The sequence below is a fragment of the Nothobranchius furzeri genome, chromosome 18 (assembly GCF_043380555.1).
Source record: "Nothobranchius furzeri strain GRZ-AD chromosome 18, NfurGRZ-RIMD1, whole genome shotgun sequence".
In the NCBI taxonomy this organism is placed as follows: Eukaryota; Metazoa; Chordata; class Actinopteri; order Cyprinodontiformes; family Nothobranchiidae; genus Nothobranchius; species Nothobranchius furzeri.
The window spans coordinates 11,952,701-11,965,512 of NC_091758.1; the positions used below are offsets into that span (position 1 = coordinate 11,952,701).

Genomic DNA, 12,812 nt, shown 5'->3' on the forward strand with positions numbered 1-12,812 from the left:
CACACACATGCAAGCGCACACACACACACACACACACAGCTGTTGGTAAAGTAAAGCCAGCTCTGTAATTCTGCCAGGAGGAACAACACTCACTTGTCAGAGATGGCCACTGCCTCCGGGTCGGTAGGCGGGATCATGAAGCAGACGGCTGGAGCCGTGTGTTTACGTCCTGCTGCATCCTTCACGTCCCATTTGGACCCGTTATTCCGGAGAAGAGTGTACTGCTCACCACGCAAAATCGGGCCCTGAAAGCGTTCAAGAATTAAAATTCGTGAGCTCACGTGGTCCAACACTGTCAGCCTGTGATCACGTGGCTTCAGGGAACTTCCTGATGTCTGAAATCACACTGAAGTTGTTAGAAAGGTTTGAGCCGTGGAGAAGCTGGATGACTCGTACCTCATCAGACTCGAACTCGCACAGAGCTTCGATCGGCAGCAGCTTCTGTGGCGTTTCCCGGCGGTACTTCAGGGGCAACACTTGAAGGCTGCGCTTCTGAAGAGCCTTGACCCGCTCATCAAAGTGATCCATAGCTTTGGCCTGGTCCTACACAACCAGAGAAGAGCATGTTCACTGCTGTGGAATATTCAGCTGTTGTCCGAGGTTAGAAAAGTACTCACATCCAGCTCTGCAATCAGGCTGTCCATCTGGTAAACATCTTTGAACTCCGGGTTGTACTTTTGTGTCACCTCCGTGTCCAGTCGCTTCAGCAGATCCTGAGTGTCGCGGGCCTCCTTGTGATACTGCAAACAGGAGCCGACTCCAGATGAGTTTGGTCATTTCCATGGGCCATGTCTCGGTATCACCTGAGTTGTCAGTCTCACCTTGTGGTACTCATCCATGTGTTTGAGGTGGTTTTCTTCACAGATAAGCAGATTCAGGTACTCCTTCCAGTCAGCGTGGACAGCATCCATATGAGCCTAAAGATCAGACAAAGCGCCCTTTAGGAACAAACCCTGCCAAGCAGCAACCCAGATCCATCGATCCACTAGAAGTCAGGTTAGAAACACAACTGTGTAGGGATTTGGTCACCATTTTTAAATGGACTAAGTTTACGTTTTAAAGGCTGTTTTTGAGTCGCTGCATCTTATTAATCCTAAAAGCCTCCCATTCTGCAGACTGTCCACGTCTGAGAAGCGAAACGTGGTTTCCACAGACAAAGGAGATCATTTTAATCTATTATGAGGAGTAATCCAGGTTTGGTAGGAAGAACATGCTTCTGTCAGCTGATTTTGTGTCTGAGTAAGGTCCCTCCTAGCTTTAGACATTCACTGAGGACGGCTATAATGTTGGTGATCTGGAGGGATTCATACGTGCTAGACAGCCACGACTCACCACAGAACCAGGCTGAACTACTGAATTAAAAACATTTAGTGGCTGAAATGCTCAAACATTCATTTTTACAATTCATTTGAAAATAAAAACGGTGATGCCAGTCTAAATAAAATCATATTTCCATATACATGCGTGGACAAAACAGTTGGTGCCCTTCAGTCGAAGAAAGAAAAACCCACAATGATCACAGAAACTTGAATTTGACAAAAGTAATAATAAATACAAATTCTATGAAATTAAACCAGTGAAAATCAGACGTTGCTTTTCAGCCGTGCTTCAGCGGAATTATTAAAAACAAACTCGTGGAACAGGCCTGGACAAAAATGATGGTACCCCTAACCTAATATTTTGTTCTACGACCTTTTGAGGCAGTCAGACGATTCCTGTAACTGCCACTGGGACTCCTGCACCTCTCGGCAGGTATTTTGGCCCACTCCTCATGAGTAAACTGCTCCAGTTGTCTCAGGTCTGAAGGGCGCCTTTTCCAGACGACGTTTCAGCTTCTTTCTAAGATGCTCAATAGGAGGTCAGGGTTCACAGAAGGCCACTTCAGAATCGTCCGATGTTTTCTCGAAGCTATTCTTGGGTGATTCTAGCTGCGTGTTTTGGGTCGTTGTCCTGCTGCAAGACCCACGACCTGTGACTGAGACCAAGCTCTCTCCATGGATGTAATTTTCACTTTAGAAGTGTGTGTGTGTGTGTGTGTGTGTGTGTGTGGGGGGGGGGGTATCTTTACAGTATGCTCTAATGGGAAACAGGCTTCAACACAAACAGTTGTTTTCTGCTCGGTCCTAGAGCTCAACCAGTGTCAATTTAATATGGCGTAATATTGTTTTTGGATGGTAAAAAGTGCAGGGGTCAAAAGTTGACTTTGGAAAAAGTGGGAGGGGACATGTCCCCCCTGTCCCCCCCAAAATTACGTCCACACCTCTGACACTGACTGCCACATTTATCTCTAGATGGTCTTGAGATGTCATGGTACCCTGCACAGATTCAAGACACCCAGTGGCAGATGCAGCAAAGCAGCCCCAGATCATGACAGAGCCTCCTCCGTGTTTCACAGTAGAAACTGTGTTCTTTTCTTGATGTGCTTCATTTTTCTGTCTGTGAACGTGGAGCTGATGAGCCTTGGTATTCCAGTCTGGCTTTGTTATGATTTGTTTCCAACAATGGTGTCCTCCTTGGTCGTCACCTTTGTAGTCCACTTTGGCTCAAACAACGACGAATGGTGCGATCTGACTGTGATGTTCTTTGAACTTGAAGTTCACTTTAGATCTCTTTAGAAGTTTTTCTGGGCTCTTTTGTTACTATTCAGGTTGTCTGTCTTTTTGATCCGTCATCAATTTTCCTCCTGCAGCCAAGTCTAGTGAGGTTGGCTAGAGTCCCGTGGATCTGAAATTTTTTTATCATGTGTTACCGTGTTTCTAATTAGATTTTGGCCATTACACACCACCCATCCATCGTTCTCTTCTGCTAATCTAGGGATGAGTTCTGGGGGCAGCAGCCTGGGTTGAGAGGCCCAGACTCTCCTCTCCCCAGCCACATGGGTCAGCTCTTCTGGGGGAATCCTAAGGCATTCCCTGGATATAGTCCCTCCAGCGTGTCCCGGGTCTTCCTTAAGGTCTACTACCGGTTGGAGGGTCTGGAAAACCTCACCGGGAAATCGTCTGGGAGGCATCCTAGCCAGATGCCCGAGCCACCTCAACTGGGGCCTCTCGAACAATACACACATCTCATCTAAAACTAAGTCGTGCTTGTATTTAGAGATAAACGCGACTCAGCGTCAGTAATCTGTTATGTCAAGTCTAACCAGAAAATAGGTATTTCTGCAGGTAAAGAGAGCCAGAGGAACCCGATAGACGAGTCTGTACCTCGATCACCATCTTCCCCGGGTGGCCTGAAGCGATCAGATTCTGTCCATCATCGTTCAGCTTGGTGATGGTGGCCTCCTTGGACTCCAGACACTTACTGATAAAGTTCTGTTGGGCAGACGCACAGTTAGGTCATGACTGGGTCTTATGTCTTTGTGTGAACACGATGGCGTGTGGTCCTCACGTACCTCATACTGTCTCTGGCGGGCGGGGTAGTCCAGGTTGATGTCGCTCCAGTCGTAATTGGACCTCTCCTCCGCCTGCTGGTCCATCCAGTACAGCTCGTTGGTGCAGCGCTGCATGTAGTCCCTGAGGGTCAGCAGGTGTTTCTGGCGAGCTGTGGAGCTGGCCTGGGTGAACGAGTAAAAACAAATTTTGTTAAGCAATTATTACTAAATAAACCAATATCTACAGAAAGTCCACATACAGGAGAAGGATGGTACGTGTGTAAAAATCACTGCTGTCTGTTTCTTACCAGCAGTTTTTTGTAGCTTGTTTGGAGGCTGTTGATGTACTCCTGCACACAGACAGAGGGACAAAATCATGAGGGACAGGTCTTCTAGAAGATAGCTTTCCTTCAGAAGTCATGGGTTTGTGTTTTGGCCCTGCTTCTCTGGGTTGTTGGGTCTACCTTGTCTCCACCAGCAGCAATGTGAGGAGCCAGAGCCTCCACCTCACTGTGGAAGATGTTGTGCTCCTCAACCTCGGTCTCCACAGTGGGCAGATCCTGGCCAAAGCCCTTATTGTTCAGGTTGTCCTGGGAGAGAAACAAATCCAAGCACCTATAAGTAACACTTAACTGGACTTGGACAGGAGGTAAAACCGGCTCAGAGTGTAGAAGTCCGGGTGACGTTTTTACAGTTGAAGGCGCAAACGTCATTTCAGGACGCGAACAGAGAGGGTTGCTGCTCCTGAGGGAGTGCACCCTGTGCAGATGTGCTTCTCACCAGTTTCTCATCTATGATATTGCCCCAGTTGACGCTGGGCATCCCTTCGGAGCGGCTCAGACGGTAGATGCGCTCGTGATCCTCCTTCAGCTTCATCACTCTCTCACGCAGCTGAATCATGCTGCAGACAAATCAAAGAGGAGAACGTTTGCTAAACGGATCTTCTCAGGGCAGCAGCTACCCTGTAAGTGTTAGAGTAAGAGCTGAGAGGGGCTCACTCTTGTGCAATCATCTCTGCCTGAGGGTGCTGGAGGCGCTTGGCATTAGCCGCATCCTCATCCAGGATCTTCAGTAGTTCCAAAGAGTTTTGGATTCTCTTGCTGGTGTCTTCCTGATACAGAGGCTGCTTCCCCTCGTTAATCTTACTCACATCCTGTAACAAACCCAAACAAAAGAGTCAGCACTGCTGCTCCCATGTCCTAGTAGTTTGGTCTTAAATCATATCTTTAAAAGTAGTTTATAGTTATTTTAAGCAGTGATTTTATTACAAAACCATCAAAGTTTTCTTCAAAGGAAAAAATAAGGTCATATAAAGGAATTTGCGTTGGTTTTGGCTGAATCGTTGCAACCAAAGTGCTCTACATTGCACACACATTTAAAACATAAAAGCAAAAAACTCCAACATTGAAGCAAGGTTAAAAAGTAGAAAATGCAGCTAAGAAATACGTAGAAATACGTTCATCACAATGTGTTCAAAGTGACTGGAAACAGACGTGATTTAAACAGCCGGTCTGATAGATAATAATGATCATCTATCAGGATTAGGAACAATTTGGTGTATCACTGGTTCGAGTGGTTCAGACCCCTGGTGGTCATCAAGCCTAACCTGCAATGTTCCTGGTAGATTTCAAAGAATCCAGTTTTAACCCAACTTTGCCCAGAACAGTTTAGAGCAGGATGCACTAAACCCTTCTGCTGGTATAACCGAAACCTGGTGGTATCACGTCTGACTTCCTAAACCTGGATCTTAATCTCTGCTCCAGCAGAATCCACTCACCAGAATTCCTGCTTGGCTCCTAAACGCAGCATAACGATGAAGCTGCTCGGATCACCTCCTTCTGAGGCCATTGTTTATCTAATACATGTTAGTTAAACTGATGCATGCCCATCAGACTGGATTATGTTGGTAGCTTTACCTTGTTGAGGTTCTGTTCAGAATCATAGATGTTCTTCTCCACTTTATCTCCATTCTTCTGCAGTTTCTCAATGAGGACGGCCAGATCTGAGCTGGTACTGCTGTAAGACAGACAGATGGGTCAAAGGAGACACGAAACTAAATTTAATCCACACAGAAACCTTTGTGTCCATGTCTGTTTTTGAGTTTATCCAGAATGGAAAGCTTAGACTGGAAACAACCTCATTTCTGAATACTAAATTACTGCAAGATACGAGACATCCCAGAATCCCGTGGGCTTCATGCTCTACCAGTCAGTCAACCGTCTCTCAAAGTCTTCCTGCTGGGTGGTTCCAAACTAGCCTGGCCTGCCAGACTCGTCCTCTGTTTAATTCTGCACAGAGAGAGAGTCTGGGAACTCACAGGCAGAGAGGCACTTGAGGGGCGGGACTAGGCAGCTCAAAGTAACCAATCAGAAAAAAGACGGAAATGCCGACTGTACTGCGCGACGCTGTAGTCAAAAACGGCATCTGGCAACGCGGCAAACATTTTATTTTTTTTTTTGAGGAAATACTTTTAGCGCTTCCACTTGTGGTTTTAAAGACATTCGAGAATTCTAGAATTCTCAGGGGGCGGGGCTATTTGAATAGGAGAGCTCCCAGGCCCTTTCTCTGTGCAGAATGAAACAGAGGAGGAGTCTGGCTGGCCAGGCTCGTTCCAACCCTGGAGTTTAAAACAATCTGCACCAAACAAACTACGATAAATGACACACCAACACAAACATGCCAATGATAATGAGCCAACAGCTAATTAAGCATAAAAGAGCTGACTGGCCAGAATCTAAAGAAAGATGTCCGTCATTTTCATGCTAAACTGGAATCACTAACTTATTCCTACAACTTATATCATGTTTGTTCAGTGACATTGTGTGAATCTACTTTTCAGTCTCTGTGTTGCCGGGGGGGTGTAATCTGCCCTTGGTCAGTACGCTGCGGTGTCATGGGTATCTGTCCTCTGATTGGATGGTCACAGAGAAGCTATCAGCATGAAGCTTTCCCAGCACAGTACATCCTCTACACTCAGGGAACCTTACCCTTTTATGTTTTATCTCATGACCCCAATGGCTGACGGAGAAGAAATGGATTTGTTCCTAGGAGTTATTAAATTCCATTTTCAAGTCAGACATTTTTAGAACAGCTGGACATGGCTAGGCATTTTAGCTTGTTGATGGAACGAAAACAGAGATTAGTTCTTTATGGAAGTTTTCTTGAGTAAAGGGAAGAGGACTGATAAATAATCAGCAACTCCTGTGAGCGTTATATATTTTATTTACATTTAAAAATATGAAATAATGAATAAAAAAGTACATTTGGATTGTGAAGGGCCGATATGCATGGAACAGCTGTTGCTGTAGTGTAGTGTGGAGGTTTGGAGTTGTTTTAATTGGGTTTATTTTTTTAAAAGGTCCTAATTTATGCAAAGTCCACTTTTTGGAGCTTTGACCATCTAATGTCCTCATGAGAAAGACCCCCAAAGTAGTTTATGGCTTCACAAAAGCCTTTTCCCGTCTCAGCTGCAAATGGTCTGCCTTCTGCCCAGCGGTTACAAAATCCTGGATGAGGCCGGTTTGTGTCATAATTTCCCTCTCCTCCCCATCCAGGCAGTCTCGAGTTCAGATCCCTCCTCCCCTGGACTGTATACACTAACACCAAGTCTCTCCACGTAGCTAGCAATGAGTTTAATCTCATTAAGTTGTGAAGAAGTTGTTTCTTTCACATATTCTGCACCTTTAATAAAGCATAGAACTCAATAACAGATGTTTGTCTGCAAGAGGAACAGGATCTTCTTGAAGAAGAGTTAAAATCCAACCATTTCTGCAGATTAATCTTCAGAACCTCTCAAGCAAGCCAGAATGTGACCATGATTTAACACCGCCAGTACTGGGGTGGATTTTCAGACTTCTAACTGGCACCATTCCAAAATCACCCAATGGCTAGTCGCTAGCCACACGTTGGATGGTTAGAAATTTAGGTGGGTGAGCGTTAGGGACGGACTGGGTGTTCTGCAGCAAGAGTTAATCTGTGGTCTCCAGGTTGCAGCCAGGAGAATTCACATGGGGGAGGTGGTGTTTCATCGAATCCAAGCCTCTTATTTCTAGGTTAAAGTCATGACTCAATGAAAATTATTTATATTTGACGGTATATTATAATTACCGTTGCTCTGGAGGGTGTAAAATAGCATGATGCAGGTAACAATATTATCCAATCTCAATAAGTAACATGCCCATCATAATTATCAGAGGTGTGAAGTCGAGTCACATGACTTGGACTCGAGTCAGACTCGAGTCATTATTTTAATGACTTCTGACTTGACTTGATAAAATCTATAAAGACTTACGACATGACTCGGACTTGAACACCAATGACTTGCGACTTGAATCGACTTGCATCTGTTGACTTGATGATGACTTGAACATATTTGCTATTTTAGCACAAAAGTAGCACGGCATGGACAAAAATCATGATTCTTGGTTCTGGGTTTGATCTTGTACCGCTAACTGCAGCAGCACTCTAGATCAGTTGCACTTCCTGCTTGTTTGAGCAAATAAATGAAGCTTTAAGAAGTTTTATTTCTGGAATTTATTTATTATCATCGTCATTAAATTGAAGTTGGACAGATGACTTGGTTATGACTTAAAAATTCAAAGTCAAGGACTTGGATATGACTTGGACTTCCAGATCATTGACTTTGGAATCGACTTGGACTTGGTTGTCTTTGACTTAGACTTGACTGGATAGACTTGACTTAGGGTGATGATGGCCCAACCAACCACGCACCACTGCTGGAGGGTAAAAGTAGGGAGCCTTGGGGATCTGACATGTTTTTGTTCTGGAAAACAGCCTGGCAGTTTTCTGCTGTTGTGGATCCATCAAACACCTCATCCAGTCACCATGGCAACAATAACAATCAACCACATTACACACAATGTTCACATCCCAGATCCTACCAGTCTGACTGGTCTCAGACCTTCACCTGAAGCACATCATCCCGAGAACCCTGGCAAGGTTATTATTTGTAAATGTTACTAGACCGGACAGGACCCCCGATCTTGTTGCAGAACCGGATCTAACTGGTGTCTGGATGTGAAGCTACAGAGGAGCCTCCCAGTCTGACCCCATAACCAGAAAGCAGGATCAGAGGGCCTGAAATTCACTATTCTGTTTATGTAAAGACAAGATTATTGTTTATTCATGTTATTGTTGTGCCCGAACATTCCTACACATTAAAAGCATATTGTTTTCATTATTGCATCATTCTATTATATCCCAATATTAATCATTGGTGCAAAATGGTCTTCAGTTATATGGGGTTGGGGTTTATAACCATTAGAGTATTATTTGTATGTAAATAATGGATCTGGCAGCAGCTGTGTGATGTTGGTCTGATGTAGAAACACCAAAACATCTGTGGCTGAAGACAGCCAACGACCACCGCGTTCAGCTTTACTAGGGGTTAACGGAACTAAAGCGCCTGATCTGAGCGAACCACTGGCCCGCAGCAGCAGAAAACATGAGGTCCCACTGATGTACGCTAATTCACACAGAACCTCCATCTGAAAGTGTTCTGACACAGTCAGGATTTTTAAGTCAGTTACATGTTTGGATCATATTATTTATGAATGATAAACATTTTGGATAAATCAGCATCAGCTCAATAACTAGACTTGGTGAATTTTAGAATATGTTCATCTCAGCTGTGTTAACTAACAACTGACTGATTAGTTAAAAAGCTAAAAAATAAACTTTTACAGCTGCCATCAAACACAAGTACGAGTCTGCAACACAAGCTCCTGCAGGTTTAGAGGGAAATGTGGCAGGCACTGTGGTAGTCTGTCAGCTCACATCAACCACCTGTCACACACACACACACACACACACACACACACACACACACACACACACACACACACACACACACACACACACACACACACACACACACACACACACACACACACACACACACACACACACACACACACACACACACACACCTATTGTCCCTGCAGCACCGTCTAACTCGATCCCAGAGCAGGTTGCAGCTTGTGTCTAAAGCAGAGTTCTGCACAAGGAGCTGTCAGAGTTCCTGCACGGACTCATCCCAATGCCACACTCCCTCAGGGAGACCTCTGCGCCGTTACAGAACCAGGTGCTAATGACAGGCAGATAACGCTGGCTCACCACAGTGACTTGATTCATCACTCATCACCGAAGCACTGTCCAGTTCTGATCCTGCACGGGATCCAGATGATGCACGCTGGTTCTGATGTATTGTTTTCACCATGAGCTTTGGAAGCATTGAGCTCATGCTTTCACAGAAGGAAGCAGGTCCGAATGGAACCAAAGGCCCAAAGGGAGTGGCTGCATCTTTCACTCAGCTTCCAGCACACCCAGAACCACAGAACCGGGCTTTGCGTGTGGGCTGGTACTAGGACAACACAAGAACTTTTCTTTCTGCAAAGGGCTCAGATGGAACTGTCCCTCTGCGTTTGGATCAGAGGAATTTCAAAACTCTTAATGATTCCTGAAACTCTTAACATGTTTGCATGCAGGACTACCAATCAGGTTCTTCTGGACCAGCGCCGATCCCTTCTGAAGCAGCTGACTCATATCAGCAGCTTTGTGTTTATTATGCTAACACACCAACAGAAACTTGAAAAAACTGAACCAACAGAACCAGGAGGGTGGAGCTGCATTATTAGCATTCCATCATGTACCAACTCCAAGATCCCTACAACTGTAGAAAAATGTGGAATCCTCAGAAAAGGAGCTGGAACATCGGGAACCAGGACACAGGGACATGACTGAAACCACAGAGCTCCAGGTTCTGGTCGGCAGGATGGACAGAAACACGAGGATCAGGGATCGGTTTAATCAGCTGACCTGAACTCAAAGTCACAGTGGCATGTGTGTGTGTGAACACACCTAACTCAGAGCGGCAGCAGCACGCCGTCTAAGTGGACGCTTTACTCCAGATTTATCAGCAAAAAAGCTTGCTATTAATTTTCTGTGATAACTACTACTACTACTACTGCTACTACTACTACTACTACTGCAGTACTACTAGTCACAGTACCAGCAGGCCAGAGATGAACAAGGTTGGCAGGTAGCTCTTTAAGCCTCAGAGCAGACTAGAACTTTTGGTGGGGCTGAAGCAGAACCCAGTCCAGTCTCGAGCAATGGGCTGCAGGAGGGAGAGAAATGTCCCCCAGTTTGTCCTTCTGGGAGGACTTATCTGACTAGTCAGAACCCATTTATTACCCTGTTTATCTGCCACACCCAGCTGGAGGTGAGGCTCAGTTTGAAACAGAACCTGCAGCTTTGAAACCAAATCAGAGCAGAACTGGTTTTCTCCTGGACACAAATCTATCCAGGACCCTGGAAGCAAGCAGCAAAGCCCTCTTCTACCTGTCAGACTTTAGGAGACATGGCGTCCCCCAGCTGGCAGGGTGCGTCTGCTCCTGCGGCTCAACAGCAGCAGCAGTGGGTTAGGGCCGGTTTGTGCCGAGAGGATGACGTCACCGGAGCTACGAAGGTCACACAGCCTTCATGGTTTCCATTAATAACAACAACAGCAATAATAACTAGGCTACACCACAGCTGACAGGAAACACCAGGACAAGCTGCAAGACGTACGTGCTCTTCTTCTTCATCATGGTGGCAGGTCACCCCCGGTAGCAACGAGCAGGAGGACAGGTGAGCTCTGAGTAGTTCCGCTCGCGCCGCTGGTGTTGTGTCCACGGTTACCGTCCCGCTGACAAACCTTCCTCTCACGGTCACGGCGAGAGCAGTAATGGCCTCATTACCTGTGACAGTCGCTTTTACTGCTCTCACACCCACTCTGTTACCTGGCATGTAGCAGAAGGTGAGAGGGGCGGGGCCCGTGTCTGAGGCCACGCCCCTCCGGTGCTCCCTTTCAGCAGAAAGGACGCACTGTAAAAACACGACGAGTGAGCCAACTCATCTTATTTCTTAAATAAAAATCTAAACAGGTTATGTTAAACAAACACAGAAGCAGTGCGATGAATTATAATAAAACCTATTATGATGTACAACACTTTGTGATATTCTCTGTGAACGATACTCTAGAATAAACTACTCTCCGTAAAATTGAATACTTTTGTGTATTTGGGAGTGCTTTCTAAGCTTGGTGGACTGATGTGTAACCATCAATAAATAAGTATCATTAAATGGCATTAATGTTCCATTAATAAGACACTGGGACTGCTGCGTCTGACTGGGGGCGTGCATACAGTATGAAGCAGGAGGTGTGGCAGCACAAGGAAAACCAGTCCAACCCGAAACAGGAGCCTGGTGTGTGTGTGTGTGTGTGTGTGTGTGTGTGTGTGTGTGTGTGTGTGTGTGTGTGTGTGTGTGTGTGTGTGTGTGTGTGTGTGTGTGTGTGTGTGTGTGTGTGTGTGTGTGTGTGTGTGTGAGGGGGCTTAATATGCTACAGCTATCTGCAGGACTTCAAATTAGACAGAAAGCCATTCAAACAACTGTGATTTGTTCTTTCTGGGAGGTGTGGCCTTATGTAACACTAACCGATTGGTAGTTAGGGAATTGGAGGCCTTGCATTGGAATGTTTTAGGGAAACATGTCTAGCAAGACCTCTGTGTTAAATCCACAGCCTTTTACCATTTTCAACCAACAAATGAGCGTACAGAGACATCATTTCACTTGCAGACAAACGTGGAACAAGGACTTTGGATGGTCTTTTAGCGCAATCAATACCCCAGCTTGCCATCTTTGTCTAATAATTGCCTGATTGCCCCATCGACTGACATCCGTAGCCGTCAGTATGTTTGTTGTCCAATAGCATGAGAGAATGTACAGAAGCGTATTACCGTCAGTGCGGGGAAAAAAACTCAGGACCAGGATCGCGTAATAACGAGAAATGATCTCGTTAAAACGCGATATAAATCACGTTTAAACGAGAAAGTTTCTCGTTATTACGAGATCCTTTCTTGTTAAAATTAGAAACTTTCTCGTTAAAACGTGATTTATATCACGTTTTAACAAGAATTGTTTTTCAAAATAACGTGTTCTATAACTTGTAATAACGACATGATTAATAACGGTAAAATGGCGACATCTCGCCGGATGTTTGAGTCTCGTCAGGAAGAAACGGAGGGAGACGAGGATGGAGACTCCAATGGAACCACTTTTTGCCTTTTTAAGTCAACGTAACTTGTCTGAGGAATGTATTTCTGCAATGAGGAGAGACAAAGTAGGTGACACATTTTAGACGCTTACCTACCTGAAATTAGAATCGATTTAACACAGTTCTATGTTACTGAATGTATCTGTAGTGTGGTACCGTCTACTGGTCATATTAACACCCAGTTTTAAATGACATTTACTTGAATTTTACTTGTATTTTACTCATCTAAGCCTAATGTGTTCATAACCTATGCTTGTTATAATGATTATTCATACGTTTATTCACTTTTCATTGTGTGGCACAACAGAGCAGTAACTTCAGAAC

At 45.1% G+C, this 12,812-nt stretch overlaps 1 protein-coding gene across 2 annotated transcripts in view; it reads right to left on the reverse strand.

The window, feature by feature from the left end:
- Window positions 1-11,124, reverse strand: part of ppl (periplakin) — an 18,651-nt gene extending 7,527 nt beyond the window's left edge. The window contains exons 1-12 of one of the 2 annotated variants that reach the window (XM_054742122.2): window positions 10,961-11,124; window positions 5,287-5,383; window positions 4,369-4,523; window positions 4,151-4,271; window positions 3,835-3,960; window positions 3,679-3,720; window positions 3,392-3,553; window positions 3,204-3,311; window positions 822-917; window positions 618-740; window positions 397-543; window positions 94-245 (exon numbers count right to left, since the gene is read on the reverse strand). In XM_054742122.2, the coding sequence (XP_054598097.2) occupies window positions 94-245; window positions 397-543; window positions 618-740; window positions 822-917; window positions 3,204-3,311; window positions 3,392-3,553; window positions 3,679-3,720; window positions 3,835-3,960; window positions 4,151-4,271; window positions 4,369-4,523; window positions 5,287-5,383; window positions 10,961-10,980 (1,349 nt within the window). In that variant the 5' untranslated portion in view covers window positions 10,981-11,124. Of the gene's footprint in view, window positions 1-93; window positions 246-396; window positions 544-617; window positions 741-821; window positions 918-3,203; window positions 3,312-3,391; window positions 3,554-3,678; window positions 3,721-3,834; window positions 3,961-4,150; window positions 4,272-4,368; window positions 4,524-5,286; window positions 5,387-10,960 lie in introns of both variants that reach the window. The other variant, XM_015968940.3, reaches the window with a different exon arrangement.
- Between the last annotated feature and the right edge of the window lie 1,688 nt (window positions 11,125-12,812).